The 27,941-nt window shown below is 35.1% G+C and overlaps 1 protein-coding gene and 1 long non-coding RNA gene across 2 annotated transcripts in view; one reads left to right on the forward strand and one right to left on the reverse strand.

Moving 5' to 3' along the window:
• Positions 1–16,754, forward strand: part of LOC145688562 (uncharacterized) — a 94,930-nt gene extending 78,176 nt beyond the window's left edge. The window contains exons 2-3 of the long non-coding RNA XR_014131939.1: positions 12,295–12,689; positions 15,769–16,754. This is a non-coding gene — a long non-coding RNA (uncharacterized LOC145688562). The remainder of the gene's footprint in view (positions 1–12,294; positions 12,690–15,768) is intronic.
• Positions 4–27,941, reverse strand: LOC145688555 (oxaloacetate tautomerase FAHD1, mitochondrial). Its single transcript, XM_081762950.1, has 4 exons — positions 27,672–27,941; positions 16,790–16,886; positions 7,682–7,825; positions 4–2,663 (listed from the first exon to the last, which is right to left on the reverse strand). Exons 1-4 carry the CDS (start codon positions 27,755–27,757, stop codon positions 2,322–2,324), a joined length of 669 nt encoding a protein of 222 aa, XP_081619076.1. The 5' UTR covers positions 27,758–27,941; the 3' UTR covers positions 4–2,321.

Raw genomic sequence — 27,941 nt, forward strand, 5'->3', positions numbered from 1 at the left:
TAATAAATATAATATAGTTTATTCTCAACAAATGATAAAAAAGATACAATCAAAACCTACAACAATGCTAATAAAACACCCATTTTAAATTACATAATTTGAATTAATTAACAAACCACTCTAAAAATTAATAAAAATTTTCTTCCAGAGTAAGTTATATCTAAATTAATCTACAAATGCACTATTAAAATATATTATATAATTACTTTCCTTCACATTGTTACTATCGTAATCACAAACTCTATCAATATTTACATAATATCTTGTCTGAGTCAGTCGCTTTTTAACATAATATTCAGTCTAGCACTTACTGAAATCCAACCCGGATAGCCAAGTTATCTAAATACTATGAATCTGAAGTAATGTACACACGTCTTGAAACAAATCTTTTTTGATGCATCAGTGGCTCATTGTAAGCACTCTTAAATGACAAATCATATTAACATTCTAATTGCTTGAAACAGAAACGACTCGTGATTTTTATTCCTCGTAGAAAGTAAATAATACATACTGTAGAGTTACTCGAACTCCCTTTGGTTATATGATTGGTGTACGCACTTTCTGCTCCGGAGAAACGGGTTCGATTCCAGGTGGTAGTTCATGTGGTTGGGATCCCAAGTTAAGCTGTAGGACCACGTCTTATATAGCCCCAGTATTGAACGGGAAGCTAAACTCCAAATCAACCAACAATCATGCTGAGTTACAGCATATTATAGAGATAACTATTTAATTAGATAAAGGAAAAATGAAATCTTTCGGCTTAACGTTCTACGATTATATCCCTCAGGCTAAGGAAGACGAAGATTAAGGCAAGCGAATGATGATAGAAGAATTGGTGGAATGAGAATATGGGAGGAAACGGGAGTACCCCGAGAAAACCTACGCACACGATGTTGAAATTAAATTAGATGAAGTTTTACGGTGCACGGTTATACCGGCTAGGCTAAAGGAAATGGGGATGATCAGAAAAGAATGAATGGGTGTAATGAAGAAAATGGGAGGAAACGGAAGAACCCGAGAAAATCCACGCACACGATGTCTGTCCACCAGAAAGCTCACTTGGCACGAGCTGCGATCGAACTAAGGACCCCATGTACTAGAGGTGAAAATTCACGGTACGTTCACTTCTTATTCTCCCGGAATGTTTCTTTTTTGGCATCAAATTTAAAAAAAAAAAAAAACTATATTTTTCATGTACACATTACTTCAAAATTAACAAGTCACTACTGCAGATGTTTTAATAAATTTCAACTTTTCACTAATCAATCTATGACTAATTCAAGGGTATACGCGAACAAAAATGAACAAATTTCGAACACTGATATTTAAAAAAAAAATGATAGGAAAGAAGAAGGGAGAAATAGGTTACCAAAATTTCCATATCTACTTCAATAAATTAGACTTTTTACGTGTTCCTTTTATTTGACGGACATTTCAAACGCACTGACTGCTTTTACTGACTTCAGAGCTATATTATAATTCGAGGACCTGTTGGTCGGAAATGTCAGCTAATAAACACGGATGGAATATCAAAAGTCCTATTTTTACTATAAACATCTTCGTGAAAATTTATGTGAATAGGTAAAATTCCATTTGTTTGGAAGTCTTTAGAATGCAGACATACATCTCCGCATATCCACACTCGCTCACAACTGAAATCTGATATCAAAATATAAATTAACATGATTGCGCAATGTTAATTGTTTCTATACATTATTGTACTAGTTCGTCAATGGTTAAGTGTAATTCATTAACCTTTGAACTCTATTCTTGTAGTTTAGGAACTCGAAAAAATCCCTTGTCTTTAGAATGAATTATTATTACTTGTAGGATTGTCATTTCATTCGCTTCTGTTCTACTGAAGTTCTCGTTTCAAAAAATGAAATTACACTCTTGAAAAGAGGAATAAAACTTCCTTATGGCATATTTTTTGAACTAAGAATTTATTTTAACTGTACGCTAGATTTTCCAGTGGATGTCATATCACAATGAAGTGAACTTCCTCTAGACTCAAACTGGGCACCATTCAGCGGACCACATTCATATGAAGTCATATTGATCAATACTGAAATCTCCCGAATCAAACTCACTTTCCCTTCGATCGTTACAAATTTTATTAATCTGGTTGTATGAAGTTACATCTGGCTGATTTACCTATTGATATCTTTGCAGTAATTTCTTTATACCTCCATTCTCTTTCCATTGACCAAGCAAAGCTCTTTAACATATTTATTTTATACATGGTTTCCTTCATTCCCTCATGTCGGTGCTTTTATTTCATTGTGAATATCTATCTTGACTTTACTTAAATTTTCTTTTTCCTAGCTGCTCTCTGCTTTAAATTTCATGCTTAAAATATTATTAATCCCTCCTTCTATGGTTTCACCAGGAAGTAAAGGACCAACCCCTGCAGGTGAACCAGTTAAAAGCAAATCACCAGGTTCCAAGGTCATTCGTTGTGATATATAGCTGATCAAATAAGGAATTGAGAAAATCATATCTGCAGTAGTCCCATCTTGTCTTTTCTCACCATTTACTGAGCACCAAATGCGAGCATTAGTAGGATCAGGAAGCTCTTCTTTTGTAATTAATCTACTCACTGGACATGCGGTGTCAAAACCTTTGGCAAGAGCCCAGGGCATTCCCGTCTTCTTTGCGCGATCCTAAAATTATAAGAAAAGTATTAATCTTATTGAAAAATATAATTTTGTGCAATAAATAAATAAATAAATAAATAAAAGGTTTAGAAGGAAGGTGTTTGTGAATGAAACATAAATTTCTAGTTGTTTCTGATGCTCTATATCTTATAAATCTTTTATTTTTACTAACTTCTGCAGGGAAAAATAGCAGTATCTGTTTAAAATGTTTCAGTGACAATTTATTAATGAAAATCCTACACATTACACAATAAAGTCTCTAGTTGTTAATGTTGGAAACATTATACTGAACCTGTAACTAGCTGACACATAGTTTTCAAACAATAATTTGTTTTTCCTTTCATATATTTCACACAACATTTCAAGATAAAGAACTAGGTAAAATAATATCGTTCCAATCACTTTCCGGGCCAATGCACGTTCTTGACTAAACTGAGGCTTAAATGTCATTGGAACTATAACCAATCAGGTTAGTGCCCCGAAAACTATGGATTCGACACTAATATCAGTAGGTGTCGATAATTTTACATTTCACTCATTCCCACCTTTCTAAGAGTATTTTCCTCCATAGTATATTTGTCCAGATTGTAAGTCATATGTATATGTTAACTTGAGTTTAAAAATGAGCTTACATACCAAGTTCCATGTTCGTAATATGAGAAGCTCGTGAGATATTCTAGTTTTGGCATAAATTTTAAACTACTTCTTCTGCTTTGAAACCTCTCATCCTTTTTTAGGGCACGCATCAAATAATTCTAAATAGCCTACGGTCTCCTCCAGACTTCAGTCTCTTTGATACATTTACTTAAAGGTATGCCAAGTCAACAGGTATATTGAACAAACATTTTTATACATAAGAACATATAGTCTTTCCAGTCTTACAGGCACGTAGCCAGGATTTCGTGAAGGGGGGGTCCGTGACATGAAATACTGTGGTCATCACACTAGGGGCTCAATCATTCTAAACAATTTTACTGGAACATATGTATCGTGTAAAGCCAGAGTGAACCAACTCCACTTTCCGCCGATTTGCGGATTTAGTATTATTTGGGTAGTGTAGATATGCTTCAATTTTGTAGAGGCAGAGAAAACCACCGGAAGAGTGTGTAAGATAGCGATATCAGGTAACGAAAATATCACCATTCGAAAACAGCCTGTATTTGTTTGTGCCACACTGAACTAAGAGACGTAGAACATGGCTGCAAGCAGAAGCAATCGTGAACTAAGGGTCAAGAAACCTATCTATAATAACATGGAATTTCAAGAAGACAGGAGTGATATTAGTGTTTAGTGGATCGGAATATGCTCCTAGCACTGACGAAGGTAAGGAAAACTGTCACTTACTACTTTTTTTAAAAGTTATATGTAATATTACTACCTTGTTGATTTCCAGTCGCTATTGTTAAGAACAGAATTGTGCCATAGTGAACTAAAGGAAAATTGTCCAAATAATCTATAAATGAAGAATTTGATGCATAAAAATTCGCCAAATGCTAGAGATGAAGAGTAGTTACGTGACAGTGAAAGTACTTTTGGTAAACACATGCACGCAATCACTCTATGCATTAATTTTGGAGATAGTTCACTATGGCATGATAATGTTCTCTATATTCGTTTTGAGATAGTTCACTATGAAACGATAATGTATCTATCGGGCCACTCTGTTTCCGGCTCTCACATTTCACTGGGCAATGATCCCAGCGTTGGCAAGTTTAAAAACAGCCGAATGCTTCGCAAAGTGCTTGTTCTTACCACGGAACAAAACGACCTAGTATTTTCTTGTTATTTTTGTAAATTAAACATTCGTAATGAATCAAATATGAGGTTCTCTCTGGTCCCCCTGGTCTGTGGTCTGATCCTCTGGTGTTTTTAATCAGAAATGCGGTTCCCAAACAGACATTTGTGTCAGTTCATATTATTAACAATTTGTTTCGAATATTTTACTTCATTTTTGTTTATTGGTAAAAGAGGAATTCATTGTACCTTGATTTGAATTGTTATTTGTGGCAAGTAGGCAACTAATGCTCAGGCCAAGAGAGGGAAGGTGAAGGATGTGAAAAGGCAGCAGTTTTGGCCTTACAGAAGGTACCATTCCAACATTCGCCTGGTGGGACTGAGGAAACTCAGGGAACACTTCGGTCAGAATGGCCTCTCGTAGCAGGATTCGTTTGCATACACGGCACCTAGTGCTGCTTGGCAGGCAGACACTCTACAGGAAAATGAATTCGAATAAGTGCAAAGTTCCATGGTTGAAGATAAAGGAACTAAAAGTTGAAAAGTGTAATCCTGGAATAATGTATTACAAGACATCTTTCAATATGGACGAATATGATTCCGTCAACTTTAACAGAAATGTGAATGGACGACGAAAAGATCTGGGATCAGTACATTTATCCTCTTTGTATCCTGGACATTCCATAAGTGCAGCAAAGAAGACAGATCTTCTTTATCTCCTACAGTTTGTTCCACTAGTTCACCACCCATTTTACAAGAACCTGCAATCAGTAGAAGAGTGTCGTGCTGAAGATCATGAACTTGAATATTACCATGATCATGGTTTCGACAATGATCATGAATTTGATGATATCGTATAAAGGGTTTTCGTTGTTGCATTGCTAAGGTTTGAAATATTTTCTAAAACTATTTTCCTGTGTTATAATACGTAGTTGAGTGCACTATGTACAAAATAGTATGTAAGTATAATGCCAAACTGAACTAACTACAAAGCACTTTTTTCCGATATATTTTTCATGTCACAAAACTTGTTTTTTTCCATTTAAATACTTTATGTACACATTTTTGGTACTTTTGTAAAGCAAGTTAAGAAAAGAAACTAATAAAATCAATGTCCGGGATTTTTTAATACAACGCCAACTTTAACCTTAATTTTCTGCATGATCAACACTCTGGTGTTTGGTTCACTCTGGTTTTACAGGATACACATATTGGTTCATTTAGCCAGAATTTCATAACGGGAGGGGGGCTGACATGAAATTCTGAGGGCCCAGGAGCTCGACCAATCTAAACTACTTTACTATCAACATGTATTGGTTTGTGAGGATATGTTGGTAAGTATTTTAAATCTCGAGAAAAAAAAAAAAAAAAAAAAACGTATTGAAAAAGATTATACAATATTTACATCCTTCTTCTGTTTATTCAAATATAACAATTTTCCTTTCATTATGACCTCAACTATTATAAAAAGTACATATTCACTATTATAAAAAGTACATACTCAATAATGTCTTGTAAAATATTTTGCAATATCTGCGTTCTTTTTTCTGTTGAATCAAATGTTAACAGAACTTTCTTTCCACATATATTTTAGTTTTTACTATTCCGTCAACTACTGTGTGTTTCAAAGGGCAGGTTAAACCAGCAGTAGAAAATTATTTTTTGAAATAACATGTTTGATTCTGCAAGAACGCGATGACGAAAAATTATGATAAAAAATGTGCAAGCTGTTACTCAACGGCTATGCTTTAGGAAGCTTGAAATCTGCCTGACTAGTAGCAGAAATTCTGAGAATTCCGCAACTTTTCTAGAAATTTCAAATTCCTTGACTCTTCCAGGTTATCTCGCTCACCTCGGAACCATGTATTGCAAGTAATACAAATTTCATCATAAGAAAGAGTAACCAAAAGCTTCCTGTAGTTTATTTTTGACGTTGATCATTCTTTTTCTCATTTCATTTTGTTTTATCCTTCCCTAATTTTTTCATTTCTGGTCCCGAAAGGAAGGGGGGGTCAGGACCCTCCCCCTTGGCTACGTGCCTGAGTCTTAGAACAAAGTAGATGTAAACAAAGCGAAATGTATTACTCCGCGGCTCACACGTGCTTCGGCAGCGAGAGACGTGAATAGCAAGATCTTCTGCTAGCTTATTGTCGTCGCATAATTTCCAAAGTGCAAAGCTCTGTTGGCATATAATTAGCGCACTGACACTGAATACTGTTATGTTGGAAATACATATTTTCTTAAATCGTTATATAAACGAGATTGCCTCTGTTCCTGATGATCTCTTTTGTGTTTTATAACACGAGAGGAAGGTGGATTATTGTAACGCTTTTTCGCCATGGAACTTTCTGCATTCTACAATTTCAAATGAGTGGGGTCGGCGCGCGAACGCATACGCATGCGCAGTAAATAATACATGTCCAAGGACGGGTGAGGTTGAAATGAACCTATATCTGTTGTTAAATATTATATATATTGCGTTTATTATCACAAAATACAGGATAAATTCGGATATTCTAATTTGAAATTATCGTTTTAGTAGGGATTATATTGCGGTAAGATATTAGATGTTGGTTGCAGTGAGACCAACAACCAATCACTCGTCATCGATCCACTGGTAGTCAGGTGGGTTTGTTTACATCTACTTTTTTTTTCTAAGGCTGGAAAGATATATATATATATATATATATATATATATATATATATATATATATATATATACATTCTCCTGGAACTGAACTCGAAACTACATTTTGTGGTGAACTTAGAAACTGAAACTTTTATATGTCAGTATATGCCGCACCATATCATCAATGGCCCAAACGGAACTTCAAAGGGCAAGACCACCGGAATCTATCACTACATTTATACTTTGTTTATTGATTGAAAGGATAGGGCAACAAATAACACTGAAGGCCGTTTCTAGACATATCTGCTTCGCTCCGCAGTGTCGACTCAATAATCATCCAGTTTAAACAATATTTTTTTATTTACATGTTTGCGGATAGAGTTATTCGCACTCGACTGATCTCTGGAGAAGTGAATTTGTAAAACTTGGAAGAAGAGGAAACGAAAATATTTCCATTTAGGAAAGAACCTTATGCAAAGAGTTCTCCACATATCTTATTATATGAGAGTTTCATTGGTTCAACTCTTCTTACATTTAAACTTCTTGGAAAGCATACGGAAAATGAAAAGAGAAGATAACATCAAATCACTTTTAAGTATAAGATAATTCAACTTGAAATATCTCTTAACAATACTTCAACTATCTTAACACTTCAACTTACAATTTCAGTTCCATCTGTCATATCAAGTGCTAGGCAATAACCTCCAATGTATTTCATAGCATCAGCTTCTGAAACTTTGCGACAATTCTCTCCAATGATTATACCCAATTCTATCTCATAATTTATCACATTTCCAGGTGGCAGCTGAAAGGAAAGAAAGAAAAAAAGAAAGAAATCAAATGTACTGTGAAGTACTATAGTACATGTTTATAAACAGAATTTACCGTTTACGAAAGTAAAATTCCTTTAGTGTAACACAATATGAAATGCATCTATTTGTTTTGTATAGATGAAATAGATAAGCAAATCAACAGATAGTAAAAAAAAGAAAGAAAAAAAAGAAAAGAAAAAAGGATAACTTTCTATTATTATTATTATTATTATTATTATTATTATTATTATTATTATTATTATTATTATTATTATTAGGTTCAGTACATTTTCACTCAAATTTAATAGCAATTAACAAGTTATGCACACTATGAATTACTATTTCTTTATAAGTAACGCAGATGTGTCAAACTCGCAGCCCACGGCACTCTTCGTTAGGTATCTTCAAACTGATATCGGAGTCCTCAAACTGATATCGAAGTTTTCAATAGAATTGAAGTGATTTTACTATAAGGAAAGTACGTATGTCTAAAGTTACGAGGGCCACTATTTATATTTTGAGCTTAAATATTAAAAAACAGTAATTTGTCATTGCAAATTGATTTATTGTTTTTCGAAATATTCTCCTTTATGATCAATACACTTTTGCATTCGTTCGAACCATTTGTCAAAGCATTTTCTCCAATCTTCTTGAGACACCTCCATAATATGGTTTTTGAACGCACCAACGACTTCTTCCGCCGACGAAAATCGTTGTCCACGCAATTTATTCTTCACATTCGGGAACAAGAAGAAGTCATTGGGTGCCAAATCAGGACTATACCATCAATTCGATTTTTTTGAGTGTTCAAATAGTCGGTTGTTAGACGAGATGTGTGATAGCTCGCATTATCTTGATGAAGAATGATACGACGGCGCTTGTTTGTTTTCCGTATTTGACCGGAGACCTCCGGCAAACAAACTGTTGTATACCATTCAGAATTGACCGTTCTACGTTCCTCTAAAGGCACAGTTGCCACATGACCAGTTTTCCCGAATAAACAAGCGTCCATGTGTTTCGATGTGCTTAGAGCGCGAGCAACTTTTGTTGGATTTGGTTCATCTTGAAACACCCATACAGTCGAATGCTGTTTACATTCCAGCTCATATACATATATCCATAATTCGTCATCTGTTACAATCTTATATACGTCTTTTGAAGCATCACCATTGTATTTATTGAGCATTTGTGTGCACCAATCGACGCAAGCTTCTTTTTGTTTTTGTCAAATTATGTGGGATCCAACGAGAACAAACCTTTCTCACAGCTAAACGATCATGTAATATCTTATATATGCTGGTGGAACTAATGCCTAAGATTGCCTCAATCTCACAGTATGTCACATGACGATCTTCAGGTATTAGGTTTTGAACAGCAACAATGTTTTCTTGAATAACAACTGATTTCGCGAATTTCATTAGTGAGCGAATGGCGGCCACGAGTAAAATCGTTGTATCAGCGTTTCACAATGGCAAAGAATGGGGCTTCATCGCCAAATGTGGAAGTAAGTTGATCGATGCACTCTTGTCTTGATAATCCACGTCAAAAATCGTAATAAATCATCTCACGAAAATTTTCACGAGTTAATTCCATTTTCCTGTTGTCACGCAATCTTCAAGTCAACATAAACAACACAAATAAAGCTATTGACAAAACATTTGAAGTACGTTAAGGTCAACAATGTCAACGTTTCTATGCAAACGAAAAATGGCGTCTAACTACAATCAGTGTTGCCAAGGCTCAAATTATAAATAGTGGCCCTCGTACCTTTTTCAATAGCTTTTCAAATCAATTTGCTATGTAAACTACATTTGCTGGAATAATAAGTATCGATATTACTATCAGACTACTGAGGAAATTGATACACATATGATTTATCACAATTAGTGATCTTGGTTACTAGGCTTTGCAATCACATTACTTTTATGATGCAACATTTTCTTCTTTAGTTTCTTTATCTTAATTACTTTTTTTTATATAAAAATATCTAATTAGATGTATCTGTGAGTCTATTTTAGTACACTCTCCTTTCTGTTTTTCCTTTAAAATAATATAGTATTTGATATTTTCTTATCAACAGCATCCAGACACCACCATGTGACATGATTTACACTGGAAATATAACCAATGGAATATGGAAACGGAAATTAAAAAAAAAAAAAAAAAAAAGTCAAGAATTAAATGTTAAAGAAGGCGCCCTGACATTCTGCTTAAAAACAGAAAATTCGGTTAGAGTGACTGGCCGCAAATTTTAAACCAGAGCCTTCTGATTATAAGACGAGAACATTATCTATTCATATACGCCCACTTAGCATTTCAAATGTACACAAGTATTTTTGTCATTCAAGATATTCGCAATGTGTCAAATGTGTTCAATGGGGTTCAATTGTGGATAGCGGAGGTATAGATAATAGTACTGCATTCAGATAACCAGTGCTATCTTCATCGAAGAAATGTTGTTAACACAGAGCGATACAAACTGTCTACAACGAGAGATTTACACATCTCAGCTATCAAGAAGATTTAACTTTTACTGGTGATTCTTGTAAACCCCAACAAAATATATCCTATGTCATTTACAAAGCCATCATCAGGACACACACATTGCCTTGTATCGGGACAGCTCAACTAGTTCATTCAGTTTCTTCCATATGGAGTTGAGAGTTTACTCGAAATGACTGAAACTGTGATTTGTCACATAGAAGATTCACGGGGCCACTTTCTCTATTGTTTAATGTCGATGTGCGGTACATGAAGAAGTTTGTCAATAACGGAGCGATGCTCAGGACCGGATTTCCATCTTTTGCGCTCGTGAGCCCTAGCGAAATTGCTGTCCCTAACCACACCAATCGCATCGCTCTCCAAAACTTTCATTCTCCTGGATCCACTTCTTAAGATATTACTTTTACGTTTGCTACTAAATTATAATTATTACTAATTATTACTATTAGTAGTTATTATTGTTCTTATTTCTTATTACTCATTTTATGTAATACATTTTAGTTCATATATCTGGCCAGCATTGGAGCAGATTCATTAAGACTTACCTGGCTTCTGCCTAACCTATTCACTATTTCATGGTGTAAGAAACTGCAAAATGGAAAACAATCTTAAATTATATAAGTATAAAGAGTTATATTATTGTACGTCAAATTTACAAAATGGCGTTTCTGAAACTTTTGTGTATCGAAACTGTTTACATCTTGCTTTGATATTGATAAAATCATCAATAACGTCATCAAAATCAACTGAGAAAGAGTAGATCTCAAATAGTTTCTGATTCTTGACAGTGTGGAAAATTATCTTTCCGGCGCCCAGTTAGTTGCTGGTGTACATAAAAAGACTTTAAGGCAAATACTTATGTTACGATATAAGTTCTGAAGATTTTTCGATATGAGAAATCGGTTAAGTTGCGATAGTGACATTTCTTCAGCATTTCCTAACTTTTCTTGAGCTAAAAGTCCTTTTAAAAAAAGACACTCAACAACAAACGAAGGTTCCTCAATGTCAACTGCGTATACTTCCTGCAGACAAGTCGCTGCTGTGATTTCTTCGGCACTCAAATTGCATAGATTTGTTAAGGAAAATCTGCTGAGAAATTCAATGTAGAACGCGATTCTCTTGTTCAATTCGGAAAAAAGCTTCTCAATGATCACAACAAAGGTTTCTTGAAGACAATGATCTGGTCTTCTAACTCCTTTCCCTCTTCTGATTCAGATGATTCTGATTCATCATAGAATTTCTTAATCTTTTAGGTCTATTTCTATACATTCACCATCAGTTTTAAGAACAGTCTGGACAGTTTTTACTTTTGTTTTTCTCACCAGCAGTCTTATAGAACTTAAACATATCTTTCAATTCATCCACAAATGTAATGAGAGATGTGTACAGACTGTTTTTAAAATATTTTTTTAAAAATTGCTGCCCCTCAAAATTTGCCGCCCTTGTCCCGGGCCCCGGCCCTGGCGACTAACAAACTCTCAGATTCAATGCATACTACGGTGGTATCGTATTAATGGATTGGATTGAAAGGTACGAAGGTTGCATATGGGATAATTTCACATCACTCTTCATTTCATGGATGATTACTACCTTTTTCAATCACGGCGATCCGCTTCTAGAAACCTGTAAGAGCCAATCCATGGTAATGGTCGGATGATTTCCTGTGTAATGTACATGGAGTCCCTCCTCAGACGTAAATGCCTATTCACAGTCTATAATTTATTAGCGAGCAAATATTGATAAATTCTTGTAACGTCCCATAGTCAACTAACGGTCCGGATTTCTAATTCTTTTATAACATGTGAACAATTTCCATGTTTTTGCGAGAGGGTATCAGAAAATTGCAATTATTCCTTGAAGTTATTGAGTGATTTTAGGTAACAGCCTGTGTAATATTAGACCATGCATGTATGATTAGTGAAAATTATTTACATATGTTATTTACTCTCTTCACAGGTAGTGCTAGTTGTCAGTAAGATGCAAGATGCAAACGATAGAAGGTCGTAGCGTGATTAAGTTCCTGCATTTAAAGGGTTACAGCGCCTGCCAATTCATGATGAAATGAGACTTGTGTGTGGTGGTGACTGCTCATCCTATGACACTGTCGTGAGGTAGAAGAACAATTTTCAAACAGGTCCCATGTCCCTTACAAATGAGCCAAGACGTGGACTCCATCAAACATGGACGACGGACGACGAGAAAAGACAAAACTCAACACTGTCTCTATTAGTTTATCGTGATAATTAAAACTTTCTGATCGCCCCTCGTACATTAATCTAAGAGTCAAAAATATTTGATGTGCGACTATCTAATATTTTGCCATCCTGGTTTACTTCTGTTTTACGATATTTGAAGGTATGAACTAAAAGATTATTAATGTTAAATCCTCTTCGTATTAATATTATTAATCTCAATATTAACAAACAACAAAAAATTATGACGTAAACTTATATATTATGCAAACAATATCTCTTATTTTAACATTATTAGTTCTTGATGGTACAGAATAGGAGGAAGTATATGAAGAAACTGCATACTAATATGATCGATCACAGGTAGATAAATTTACTCAACATCAATAAGTACAGAAGATTAAAATAGCAGTTTGCAAGAAAAAGTTAAAATATATATTCGGGCGTTTAGGTTAACTGTTGGATAATCTTCCAGATGAGAACTGTAGCAAATTAATACAATAAGATAATATTCAATATTCCAAAGATACATTGATATACATATATATTCCAATTTAAGATACGGATGTAAGCTAATTATAATTCATTGATATGTATCCTATATCATCCATCAGTAAGTCAAAGATACTAAATTTTACTCCTCCAAATTCTTATAGATTATTCAAAAAAATTATGTTAAACGCCGAATTTTCGCTAACAACTGCAAGCATGTTCAAAACTTTTAGGTAAGGAACAGAATTTTGGTAGGGATAGCGAGTATGGAAGTTAATCTTTATACTTACAAATAATAAAATCTCAGTGCTCCAAAGCACATCTTAAAATCTTTTTTCTTCTTCAATAGTTGGTGGTCATGCTGAATGTCTCAATGATGTTATTCCAATTCTGTCCAGAGCGCCGATGTCCAAATTTCATTTTGGTCCTCTCGTTCGAATGTAAAAAGCCTCATATGCCTGTTTCAGATTCTTTTGATCAAAGCTACACATCCATGTTATACTTTGGGTCTCTAGGGTGTTATGAAGGGTCTCATGTCGAAACATCATTGTATTTGTCATCCGGAATCTGTTCTTACAGTCCAGTAAGTGTGTTTCTCCTTCTCATGCCTAAATAAGAGTCCTGAGAAGTGCATGAAATTTCATAGATATCTGCACACTTGGGTGGATTGATGAAGAAACTTGTAACCTGCAAAGTTTTTCTCGATTTTCTTTGGGAGCATAATACTGTATTAAAATCAAGTTTCCTAAAAACTTTTCGTAATTTGTTTGAAGCTGAAAAAGTACGTCTACCCTTTCTCGGTTTCATAATCTGTTTTAATAGTGTTTGTTTTCTGATAAATTGAGGCTTAATGCAATGATTTTCTTTCTAATGTTTAACAAAAAAAAAAAAAAAAAGTTTAAGTTGTTCTGTTGTTATCATTGAAACAAAGAATAAAGGCTCTATGAAACAAACACTTCCAAATGTTAGCTTTTATTTTATTTGAATAAGCCACCTTTGCATGTGTATACTGAGTGTCTGCTGTACCTTAGCGGCTAACTTTGGTATGAAATCTGTTTCCTTTTCTATATATGGCCAGGTCTAGAAAATTTACTCCACTGTTAATAACTTTCTGAATCTAACCACATACAGTAAAGGAAACATATTCCACACCCAAGTCTACCGGAAGGTACCAAACACATATATGTGAACTCAGCACATTGAAATAAGCAAAAGTTAACATTGGAGGATTTCTTTCGTAGTCAGTATTCCAATGAAGCAATAGAGCAACTGAAATCGATTTTTTATTGAACACTAGAAAGGAAAATGGTTACAGGATTGACACTTTGCAAACAAAGTTACATCAAATCGCAATATCACACAAAACGGACACTATTAAAACCAATTATGATACCAAAGAATGAATAGGCATACATTTACTTCATTCTATTTAGAACAAATTACGAAAAGTCTTCAGGAAGCATATATTAGTACTTCCAAAGTACATCGAGAAAAACTTCAGAGGCTATAAAAAAGTTTCTGCATCATTCCTCTCAAGTCCACAGGTGTCTACGAAATTTTACGCACACGCCAGGGCACTTATATAGGCATGAGAGGAACACATTCACTACGTTGAAAGATCATATTCGAAGTGAGAAATACAATATTCCGATATCAGGCTTTTCAAAAGACCTAAAAGCTTCAAAGAATATCATCGACAAAGAAATTGATAAAAAAGACAAATTCTTCATCAATCGTGGAACGATGGGCATATAAAACTTTTTTTATTTGAACGAGGAGATCAAAATTAAATTTAGATAGGATTGGGTAGGATCAGAGTATAGCGTCCCTTTCAGCACCGAGGCTATGAGATTGGAACTATAGCTTAACATGGGATCCGAACAACATGAGTTCCCGCCGGGAATCGAACCCACGTCTTCATGGTCAAAGGCGCGCACCATATCCACATAGCTACAGAAGAGCTACAATTAAACTTGGACACGGGCAATCTGAACAGGAGTTGGAGTAACATTATTGACATGTTCACCGTCGTCACCAACCACTGAAGAAGAAAAAAGATCTACGATGCGTATTGTGTGAAACAACGAAATGTTTTCATTTGTGAGTGTAAGCATTTAATTTCCATACTTCTTTTCGAATCAAAATAGTGCTTCTTACCTAAGTCTTCAAGATGCTCACAATCGTCAGCGAAAATTTGACGCTGAATATATTTTCTTAACGATCTATAAGAATTTGAAGGAGCAAAAGTGAGCACCTTTGAGTTTATTGATATATATTCCAAATTTGTTCTTGTACTTTTATATATACAGTATGTGTATATAAACAGGTTACCTAAGGACCACGAACATTTTATTATGCTCTTACATGCTTTTATATGACCCTATATATGATCTATTTACTTAACGATAATCACGTAGCTACGCTAAACAACATAAAATTTTTGAATTAATTGGGAATTCCCTGGCATCTAAATAAAAACATATGAGTTTTAAACCAACCTATATAATTAGTTATCGTTGGATATGTTGCAACTATTAATGTAAAAATTTATTTTTTATTATTTAATTTTATTTATCATTTTAACATTCTGACAAGGGTCTTGACCTGCTTAGATGACAATTGTATGACAGTTCATTACTATTTTATCTTTTACTTACTGTACCGGATTATATATTGATTCTCACAAAATGCTGTATTTCTGCCCAAGGGTTGTTCGCTGCATTTAAACTAATTATTATTATTGTATGTAGTTTAACGTTCCAGTTATACATCTATGCTAAGGGAGGCAGTGATGATGAAATGGACGATAATGACGAAATTGAGAGGAAACGGGAGAATCCCAAGAAAACCCATACACAGTGTGTTGGTCCACCACAAAGACTACTTGGCAGGAGCTGGGATAACCTAACCTAACCAGGAAACCCATATGTCAAAGGTGAGCGCTCTACCACTGAGCCGCAGTGGTCCCAATTAATGTGAAATTAATGAACAGAAATCTTAATATTCTCAAAATGCATGTAGTAACATTTTTATCTTAAGTAAAATAAGCTATAATTTCACACCATCGTCATATTTATTTAAGAATTTACATTACCTGATATAAATATATATTTCACACAGTATAAATATAGTTTTCGATTATTATGCATTAACAAAATGTCCTACTCAAATATCAGATAATCCAAACAAATTCGAGACAACTTTAGATCGCAATTTATAATTCAGGAACCAATTTCCAATGTGGTCTAAGGTAACACTATTTAAGTCGATATAGAAAAAGTACAACAAACTGGTTGCGCTTAGCTATCGTTGAACCTTAACTTACTCATTCCTGCTGGATGTATGTATATTACTGAAATATCATCCACAAGATTAGTTTACTGTGCATTCCATTCTCTACCAGTCTGTTCTTATTTTATCTATGTTGTACTCGGAGCAAAATAAGAAACGAATTGACATTTACATGTTGCCCTGTTGCCACCAGTAAGTATTCCGCTGAGAGTCCGATGTGTTCCTTTTACCTCGGTGACAAACACTCTAAACATGTGTTACAATGCGGCAACATATTATGTTGTTGCCCTTCCTACAGAAACCCTCCACTCGTAACTACCACCACAATGTTTATGACTGGCTACTCTCTTGATGGTCTTAATATCCCATGACATTAAAAGCTTCCCTTTTCAATACTAATTTCCATGTGATTTTAAACTGTCTATTCGTTTCTAATTCTGCCTTATATATAATATGAAGAAGTAATCTACTTGAACTTACTTGAATAGTTTGACCTTCCTTAATATAAGATGATGTGGCCTTCAGAAAAACGAGTGGAATTGTTGGTAATGAAACGCCTCTCTCCTTGACGAGACTCCTAGAGGAAAAATGCGTAAGTAATAGTATAAAAGACTTTATATAAAATTTAAAATATAAAGCGTCCTTAAGAATTGACGGCGAAAGTGTAGCAACGGCCATAAGTGATATTTCCGACTGTCACTTGTGATTTTATTTTCCTTGTTTGATACATAGTATTTCAACATGACTGTGCAGGAGAAACAAAGGTTTCAAACTTTAAACTTACTGATCCTTCTTAGTTGAATTTCTCTATCTACTCGACAAATTCTTATAGGTGGCCACTGTAATATCTAAATTCCTGCAAAAATCACAATTCAAAAAAGTGAAAAAGACATTACTTAAAGTGATGAAATAAGAATTTTTAGTGGAGCAGTATTTCCTTAACTTTTATAATTTTAATTTTAAATAATTGTATTATACTTATTTAAGTACGTATATAGAGCTATGTAAATGGAACAGGAACCAAAAAATTTATGAGACTCTAGGTATTAATATACCTCAACGTAAGTGCTTTCACAATTTTGTTTGAAAATAAGCATAAACTACTAAAGTTCAATTTACATCAATTGCAACAAAAGAAACAAAAATTAATTATATCATGTATCAAAAATTCTTTCATTATGACTGATAAGAGTGAACTGAAGTGGATATAGGATGAAATCATAGGAGTTCAAACAAAATTTCCAATGCTCAATCCTCGAATAAAAAGCACATTATTAGAGAAATCAGAATTTTTTTACACACACTTATTATAAATTTAATGATTTTTTTTCTTTTTTAGTTGACAAATACTATTATCTAACAACATTACTTTCAAACTGAACAGTTGAAATTGCAATAATAGCGGGAAACTGAAGTGCTTTTATTATAATTGTGGTTGTCTACTGACTTATGTAATAATTTAATTGAGTGTACGAGTTTCGAAATATGCTTATAAATTGAAATTTACCTAAACACATTTTCATCCCCCCATTCCCAGCTTGTTATATGCAACAATTGATTTGCCCTGAAATTTTGCCGAGAGTAAATTACGAGAATACTTGAAATTAAATTAATAGTCATTAACGAATAAACGCAACGATCAGTGCATGATTACGTTAAATGCTCATTGTATACTTTTTTCTCCAGATGAGTTACAACCTATTTACAACTCAAAATTAGATTGTAAATTTGGAAAAACGAGCTTTCAGTGTATTTTTTTTTCTTTACAATCTACAACAAAACATCACTGATTCCACACAAAATAGTGGAGTATATCAGGTTAATTGTTGATACATTGATTTGTATATTGGTGAAAAGTAAGGAAAACTAAGTGGTGTCAGGTTATCAAACCAGGAAGGAATTTTCCACTCACACTATACTGAAAAAGAACAGTGATTCAGATTGATAAAGAGACAGCTAATTCGTTAAAAATACATAAATAAAAATAAAATAACATTGGACTGGAGACAGCTTAATAAAATATGGAAACACATTGTGTGTTTGTCGATGAGGAAAAGGGAACAGGAAGTACGAATATATGAATATTCTGGAGTTTTGAACAAGTTGGCTTTCAATCACCATTTCTAACCACTGATTTTATTTTGTTGGCATGGAAAGTTCGTGTACAAAGATAGATACAAACTTCATAAATTTCATATTCTGTAAAAAAAATAAAATGTTCATTTTACGAACAGGGCACTCCGAGAAAACGTATTCAACCAGGCCCCCTTTCTATCTTGAGGTTGCCACCCCGTAATCAAGTGCTTTACCCTCCTGATACTATATAGTGTTATTGGGGAAGAGAAATACCTACAAGGAAACTACTGTCGTTTTTATTGCTAGGTATGTCTGTTAAATTCAGTTATTTTTTTTCTGTTTGAAAGTCTCTCTATCGCATTATTACGCAAACTTAAATATTGGAATTTATGCAAATAGAACAATAACAATGAAAGTTCTGATTGAGAATTTTGGAGATTGATTGTTCTGCTTATCTTCAGTTTTTTACATGGCAGATGAAGGAGGACGAGGGAATAGTAATACAAAGGTTATTCAGAAAGTTTTGCGCAGATGGGTATAATATTTTCATTAATTGCAATACAACTATTAAAATTTTAGGAGAACATACTTTGATTCTTTGGCTTCAAAATGGTAATAATTGATGTTTCCTATTGTTTACGGTAAACCACAATTGACACTAAAGACCCGACAACGATCAATAACGTAATTCTTGTTCAAAACTGGTAATAAATCAGCCACATCATTTCATAGGAAGTTGCTTCTGGTTTATGGGGATCACATAATGCATTGCGCCAGTATCCAACGTTGGTTGCAGTTGTTTACAAGACCTAGACTTTCTAGGTCAGGGCAGAAAATTATAACCTCCCTTTTCTGAGAACAGTGCGGTGTCACGTTCATAGATTTCCTGGAACATGGTTCCACAAATAACAAGGAGCGTTATTATTTGTCACTGGATAAGGTACGACGTGCTCTCCAGACCAAGAGATCGGAATAGCAAGGTACGGTCATTAAATTTCATCATGACAATGGCAAGCCTCATACAACCATGATCACACAACAGAAAATCATGAAAATGGGATGGAAAGTCGTCCCTTAGCCTCCTTAGAGTCCAGACTTGGTTCTTTTGGATTTTTTCCTGTTTGTCATCTGATGGCCTACCTGCGAAGAAAAACATTCGACAGTGACAATGCCTTCATTTCTTGTGTGAAACAATGATGTAAAAGTGAGCCACCTGAATTTTACCAAAGTAGATTCAAGGGGTGGGAAAAGAACGTTGGATGAGATGCGTCACAGCAGATGGCGGCTACACTGAGTGACATGGTCTTGTAAGCAAAGGATCGAAGTATGTTCACCTAAAATTTCATCATCATACTGCCCTAATAACAATACTATAACCATCTGTGCAAAGCTAATTGAATGCCCCTTGTACTCACAGGCTTTCGTACGCAAAACTCAATACAATAATAGTACTCACCTATTTGTATTCCTTAAAGCAGAATAAACTTTCCAGTATTTCGGTTACATACACAAGCAACCTTTATCGAGGATTAATGAAGCTTAATATATGTTGTATGTTGAGATCTTCATATTATTGTTTAAGTATCACTCGACATTTCAAATTTATACGCCAAGTAACGTATTTTTAGCGTGAAGAATTCCCCTTTTTGTGTAAAGGATTTTCCCCGATAAACCCTACCTTTACGAAGACACTTATTGTCGGGTGGGGGGGATTACGTGCTACAGTGAAATTTACAGTTATGTCGGTGGAAGTTCACTACCAGCCGGACCAGCTCTACTAAATTGGTCTAAATGGAGTAGCCAGACGAAGAGTATTCTGGGAGAAGGCAGCAGTTCTCCACTAGCCACGTTGGCGGAAATCATAGTGATTGGTACGGCATCTTGGACATTAGTTCCAGGAGTGGTCAAGAGTGACTTTAATGACTAGGATACTGCGGAGTGGAAGGCAACGGGAAACAACAACACTCTTTTTCCTAGTTTGCTGGCAGCAGAAAGAGAACATATGTACAATGGTCTTTGGCAGGTCAAAATATAGTTCCGGAGGTAAAATATCAACCCATTCGAATCTCCGTCTTCCTAAGGACTACTGGACGAGAAAGTAACAATGTGAGGTAGATAGATAGGGAAAGAAAGACATGCACAGGTAAAAGGTTTAGGATAGGGACATGGAACGTACGTAACATGTTATAGGGAGAGAAATTAGAAAATCTTAAAGAGGAAATGAAACAAAATGATATAGATTTTGTAGGGGTTTGTGAAGTTAGATGGGAAGGTAATGGGGTGTTGAACAGCGAAGGGTATAGAATGTTTTATTCAGGTAATGAAACGGGCGGTCATAATGGTGTAGGAATAATTGTTAGTAAGCGCTTAAAAGAGAAGGTAGTGAAAGTATAATTTGTTGATGATAGAGTTATGGTGTTAAGACTTAAAGGGAAAAAATGAAATGAAATCGTTAAGTTTAACGTCCCACGGTATGCCGGTTAGGCTAAAGGAGACGGTGATGATGAGAGATGAGTGAAATGGTGGAATGAAAAATGTGCGAGGAAACTGGAGAACCCCGGGAAAACCCAAGAGCACGGTGTTTGTCCACCACAAAGTCCACACGGCGCGAGTTGGGATCGAACCAGGGACCCCACGCACCGGAGGTGAACGCTCTACCACTGAGCCACCGCGCCCCCCTAAGACTTAAAGGAAAAAAAGAAGCACCTAGTAGTGATACAGACATATGCACCTACGACTTAGCATACAATTGAAAAAGTAAATGAAAATTATGAGGAAATAGTAGACAGGAAGAAGAGGGGTCGTGTGTAATTGTATTGGGGGATTTCAATGCAGTTGTGGGAGAAAAACAGGAAGGTAGTGTCGTAGGCAAATATGGTTTAGGCGGAAGAAATGAAGGGGAGAGGGACTGATTAATTTCTGTAGACTGAATTCACAAGGAATTGGGAACACGTGGTTCAATCAGCACAAGAGAAGATATACATGGAAATCCCCAATAGAAGGCGGAAGAGACCAGATAGATTATATTATGATTCAGGGCAGGTATCGGAATAACTTGAAGAACGCGAAGACCCTTCCCAGAGCTGGCATATTCTCTGATCATAACCTTGTGCTGGCCGAAATGGATATTCAGCTGAAAAATGTAGGCAAAGGAAAAGTAGTCAACAAGATATTGAATACTGAAAAGCTGAAAAATATGAGACACTAAGAAATCTTTTCGTTGAGAAATTCGAAGAAAAATACTTAAACGAGGGAAGGATAGGTGTGGGTTGTGACATACGGGGGAAGCATATTAAACTTTGCATACAGCAGGTTGCAGAAGAAATAGTAGGTTACCGTGATCACAAAACGGCTAAGAAACCATGGATTACAGAATAGATATTGCAGGAAATGAGGGAAAGGAAGACGTGGAAGCTGATTGATACGGAAGAGGGCATAAATATGTACAGGAAGTTAAACATGAGTTGCGAAGGGAAACAGACAGAGCAAGGGAAGAGTTTTACAAAAGAAAAAGCGAGAATATAGTAGAATTAGAAAGAGTTGGGAAATAGCAGGAAATGTACCAGGAGGTGAAACCTATGGAACTTTGGAGGAAACAAGAGACTATTACGATGGCAGTAAAAAAAATAAGAATGGAAAGGTAGTTAGCGTGAGAAGTGAAATCTTAGGAAGATGGAAGGAATATGTTGAGGATGAGAGTAGGGAGACCATATGACTTAGATGTTTAAGGTTGATAAAAGGTTTAGTATTCATCGGAATGAGTTTGAAAAAGCTATACCCGAGATTAGAAATGGAAAGGCAACCGGGATAGATAATATACCTATTGAATTCATTAGGAATAAGGAAGACAAGGGCAAGAACGAATTGTTCCCACTGTACAATGCAATATATGACACAGGCGAGTGGTCAAAAGACTTCCTGACGACGATCACGATACCAATGGCTAAAAACTCGAACCGAAAGAGATGCGAGGATTATAGAAATATTAGTCTTATATCTCATGCAGGAAAATTCAATTCGAAGCAAAATTCAGAAACTTTTTCGCTTCTTCTTCGCAAGAAAATTTTGCTTCGAATTTTGAGCAGAAGGTTGTATGGAAGAACAAATGAAAAAATTGAGGAGTAATAGTTCGGGTTCAGGAGAGGTAAGGGAACAAGAGACGCAATTGGATTATTACGAGTGATCGGTGAAAAGTTTATAGAAAACGAAAAACAGGTGTATGTTGTATTTATTGACGTAGAAAAGGCTTTTCACCAAGTGAATCGGGAATTGCTGTTGGAAGTTCTAAAGAAGATTGGGTTGGAATGGAAAGATCGAATACTCATAAGAAACTTATATATGAACCAACAAGTAAGTGTTAGAATAAGGGAGGAAACGACAGAGGAGACTGCAACGGGCAGGGAACTTTGACAGGGATACTATCTTTCGCCAACATTATTTAGTATCTATCTAGAAAGAAGAGTGAAAAAGGCCAACATAATGAAGACGGCATCTCAATAGGAGGTAGAATGATTAGGTGCATACGGTTTGCTGATGATACGGCGATTGTTGCGGAATCTGATGAGAAAATCAATAAGATATTAGAAAACTTGACGAAGGGCTATGAAGAATACGGGAAATAACTGAAAATAGCTGTTAGAAAGACAAAAGCCATGGTGATTGGAACGAAGTGGTCGGTGTCAAATATAGAAGTAGGTGTGGAGAAAATAGAACAGGTGACTACTTTCCGATACCTGGGCAGTATTATTGGTGATGATATGAAGTGTGAACGTGAAACAAATGCAAGTACAGGAATGGTGAAAGAAGCCTTTAGAAGGAAAAAAACATTTTTTGTGGGACATTGAATCAAGAGTTGAGAAAAGACTCATAAAATGTTTCGTATGGAGTATAGTTTTGTATGGGGAAGAAACATGAATATTTCGCAAAAATTATTAAAAACGACTGGAAGCTTTCGAAATATGGGTGTGGAGAAGAATGAAAACACTTAACTGGGTCGAGTGGAAAACGAATAAGTGGGTGTTAGAAATGGTGAGGGAGAAAAGAACAATTTTAGATATTATTAAGAAGAGGAAGAGAATCTGGTTGGGACTTTGGCTAAGAAGGAACTGTATCATGAGGGATATGTTAGAGAGTATGGTGGCAGGAAAGAGAAGGAGAGGACGAAGGAGACTACAATTAATAGACGATATCAAAACAGAAAAATCGTATGTGCAAACGAAGAGGTTAGCGAAAGACTATGGAGCATACATGCTTCTCAGTTACGGCAAGTGACCTGCCAATATTGGCAGAATACCTATGATGATGATATAAAGGATAATCCATAGAATTAGCTCTCCCTAAATTGATGTGCGCAAAGTGCACTCACATTAACTTATCCTATTGAAGATGTTATTTCCATTTTTCAGGCATATGCTGACGATCGTTATTTACTACCATTAACTTGACGTAACTTTTTATCTTCTTAAAACCAGCAATATGGCTTCCAACTGCAGTTCATTGTTGCCAATTTGTATTCCTAAATATCCACGATTATGTAGTTCCACATAAATATAGAAAACATGTATAGATAAAGTTGTAGTGTACTGAAAATACACTGTAATAACTATGTTAGTATTGACTTATAAAGCTGTATTTTACAACCAGATTTCTTTTAAAAAAGGAAATTGGAGAAATAAAGAAAATACGTACACATATATACTATTTGTAACGATGTAATTTGTAATCCATTCCCGTTCCAGGTTCTCTTTTTCAGCATTAAATTTTGGCGTTATCGTCCTAATGGAATAGACCTCAAAATCGTTCCTTTCTATTGTTGACGCAGCATGGTGTAAGACGTTGATATCTTTCACATTATGTTTAATTTTTTGTAAATATTTAGACAATACTGAAACCGCTTTATTTTCTCTCGACTTGCTTAAATGTTCCTTCAGTTCAGTGTTAATCCTTTTATTCATCCCAATAAAAGTACCTTGGAAAGAGCAGAAAATTTTATAACTGTTGCTCAAATTGTTTTTATCAACGAAATAGCTTCATATTGGCTCAGTCAATTTTCCAAGTTTCTAGGTGTTTTCAGACTTACTTTTAAATTGTGTGAATATAAATAATCATAGCATCACTAAGATGCAATGTTCTAATAACGAAAACACACTGCACACTCCAATATCTTGCATGCAATTATTTTAATTGACAATTACAGCGAAAAGCACCAACACAGGGCCGCGGTGGTACAATGCTTATCTCTGCGCGCGAATCCCGGTCCCCGGTTCGATCTTAGCTCTCGCAGCGTAGGCTTAGTGTGTGCGTTTTAAAACTAAGTTGTTATGCATTTATGATCGACATGTCACCTCTGCTAAGTTCTTTAGTCATTAGTCTTTGTGAAATAATATGTCACTCCTCAATTTACAAATCTTAATTCCTCTATTGAACTAACAGTACATGTTGATCACCGTAAAGAAAGAACAAATATTTAAACTCATTATGTAGCAGCTCCTAGACTACTTCCCAACTACCTAATCTCCAACAGAAGCTTTTACGGTAATTGAAACCGATTTGGTATCTGAGATCATTCGTTCTAGTAGCTCGTACATAGAAGTTCCATGGTTCAATTGCAAGTAATAATCTAAGCTCTAGTATTAGGTTGGAGGAATTGTTTGTGTTAATAATTTATATATATATATATATATATATATATATATATATATATATATATATATATATATATATATATATATATAACCTAGTTTAATGTCTGATGGTTTTGCCCTGTACGCTAAAGGAATGGTAATGAAAATCTGTAGAATAGGAATGTAAGAAGGAAAATAGAATCCTAAGAAAACTCACGGAAATATTTGCCCCAAAGTGGCTCTCGTTTGGGGTTATCGTGGCTTTCATTTTATGAAATCACTATTACATACCGGTAATTTGCTTAATCTCGTAAAGGCCCCTGCTTGGGTTAAATGTTACAGAAAGAAAACAACCGAACTTAATCTACCCTACCCTATCACGTCTCTATTAGTAGAGGTCTGCGCGGATGCGGATATCCGCATCAAAAAGGGTATTTGCGGATATATATATATCTTTTCTGTGCGGATAGCGGATAAAGTTGCGGATAATGTTTCCTACATTTTTTCTACATAAAAAATGCTGTGAGTTTTGTAATAATGGTGGAAAGAGCACTATAAATGTTCGTTTTGAATTAAAAGTTTTAAAACCAGTTGAAAAATACTAAAATCAAAATACAAGTGTGTTTGAAGCTTGTGACTCAGTGACAGCAAAAGGACAAAAAATGACACGAGAGAGTTGTCCTTTTATTGCTGTTTTCAATATTTTTAGCAGCCGTTTTGTAGGTGAATGGCATCTCTGACCTAAACAGAAAGAAACGACAGGCCCGATCGCTACTCCTCAAGTACCGTTATTTGCTGTAAAAAAGAAAAAATATTGCCGCCAAAGCCCTCTGATAAAGCTGAAAATTTTCAGACCATTCGCCTTGAAGAGGAAAAAATGTCTTCAAATAAAGTTTTTCTAGCCTGAGAGGTCAGGAACCAAAACCCCAATTTAAAACACCGCATCACCTTCCATAAACTGAAAACTGGTCAGCAGAATTATCTTTGCCTTTTGTGGCAAACTGGAGAAGCGCGTAAGTCACCTAAATAGTAAACAAATCACATCATACGCTCATCTTTCTCTCTCCCTCTCTCTTAAAAAAAAAAAAAAGAAAGAAAGAAAGAAAGAAAAAAGAAAAATCTTCTTCACTGTTTCCTTTGAAGTACAGCAGATACTAAATGCACATTTGCGACCCCACAGATTTCTCTCTTTGGAGAGGTGCCACGGACCTCAATGAACATTCCGAAGGATTGGAGTTTTATAACAGCAATTATTTCTCTCTCTCTCTTTCTTCTTGTGTGTGTGTGTATATGTATGTATATTCCGCGCCTCTGATAAAGAAAGAAAGAACAACCAATGCGTTGTTTCTCCTACCCTAAATGTGTCCAACAATGAGTGGGGACTGCAAAGAAAAGCAGTAAATTCTAAACTTCCTCTATTGCCTCTTCCGAAATTAACGGTGTAGACTTCCTATTTGTATTCGAAGTTATTTTCACTTCTAGTTTCAGTAAAAGAGTGGGCGTGAAAGTTTGAGTTGATTTTGAGTTTAACGTCCCGTTCAGCAGCGAGGCTATATGTGACGTGGACCTACTGATTAACGTGGAATCCGAACCACATGAGCTCCGCCGGGAACTGAACCCGGGCCAAAGGCGCATACGCTAACCGCTTAGCCACGGAGCTTGGTCGTGAAAGCATGCATTGTATTGCGTTGTTAGTTTCGTCACTCATTTTTAAAATTTAGTGCAATTACTGGTGCTAGTGTCAGTTCGATATATGTGGATGTGTTTGCGGTCCTGTGATTAATTTTTATTTCTTATTAAAGATTATTTCTATTTCGCCTTTGTGTTTTGAACAAATGCCCCTTTTTATGAGTAATGATGAAGTTTAAAAACTTAGTGACGTGCTCTAAAATTAGTCAATTGAGGGGATATTACCTACGTGGCATTATTTTGGCCCGATATCTGCATTTGAAGATCTTCGGTAAGTACATAAATCGTTCATTAATTTCTAATTTGTATCTGCACGGTTTATATTGCATTTTATTTATCGTAGTTGATATTTGATCACGAGGAAACTGATATAATATCTGCGGATGCGGATAGATATTTTGTGGATGTGGTACGGATGCGGATGCGATATTTTGTATCCGCGCAGATCTCTATCAATTAGCTTATAATTTAAAAAAATAAAAAAAGTGAAAATTGAGCAATGTATACAACTAAACACCTATAAAAAAAACAGCTTTTCAGTTCTTTGCTTAAAAGAAAAAAAACTACCGTGCTGGTCAAGGTTAGGCACACCAAATTTTGCAAAACTTACACGTAAATTCAATGAAAAGATATGTTTATACGAAATTTCTTTTTGCAAGCGGCAGAATTAATATAATTGTATTTTATGTTTACAAATATAGTATTTGTTAGAAACGGACGACCAACTTTGGTACTTAACCCAAATAGACACACGCAGCTTCCAAGTTACTATTATCAAAGCAACGAATAAATAAATAAAATAAATAAATAAAAAACATTCTCTGGACGGACAAATGAAGTTCACTACTGCCTTGCACGTTGTAACTACATATTCGGTTAAGAAAAATACTACCCAAATTGTCTGTGATTTCGTGATTTACATATAAGTTTAATTAAAAAATATTACCCAAATTGTCTGTAATTTTGGAATTTACCTATAATTCAAACCAACACCAACAATCTTTTTTCCCACTTCCACAAATCTTAGCAGCGGTGAACTTGCCATGGTTGAAGGTTTCATTTTGCCACAATACCGGTAAGTAAATAATGATTATTCTTCGAGTGCATACTGATCACTTTAATAAACATTGTTCTTTATCTTATCTTACTTCTTCAATAAATTTCCTCTACCTAGATAACTTTTATTTGCCCTTTCTTCTGTTTCTGCTTTCTGCTAGATTCTTTTCTTTCTTTATGGTAGAAAA

The sequence above is a fragment of the Thermobia domestica genome, chromosome 1 (assembly GCF_964235325.1).
Source record: "Thermobia domestica chromosome 1, izTheDome1.hap1.1, whole genome shotgun sequence".
NCBI classification, from domain to species: domain Eukaryota; kingdom Metazoa; phylum Arthropoda; class Insecta; order Zygentoma; family Lepismatidae; genus Thermobia; species Thermobia domestica.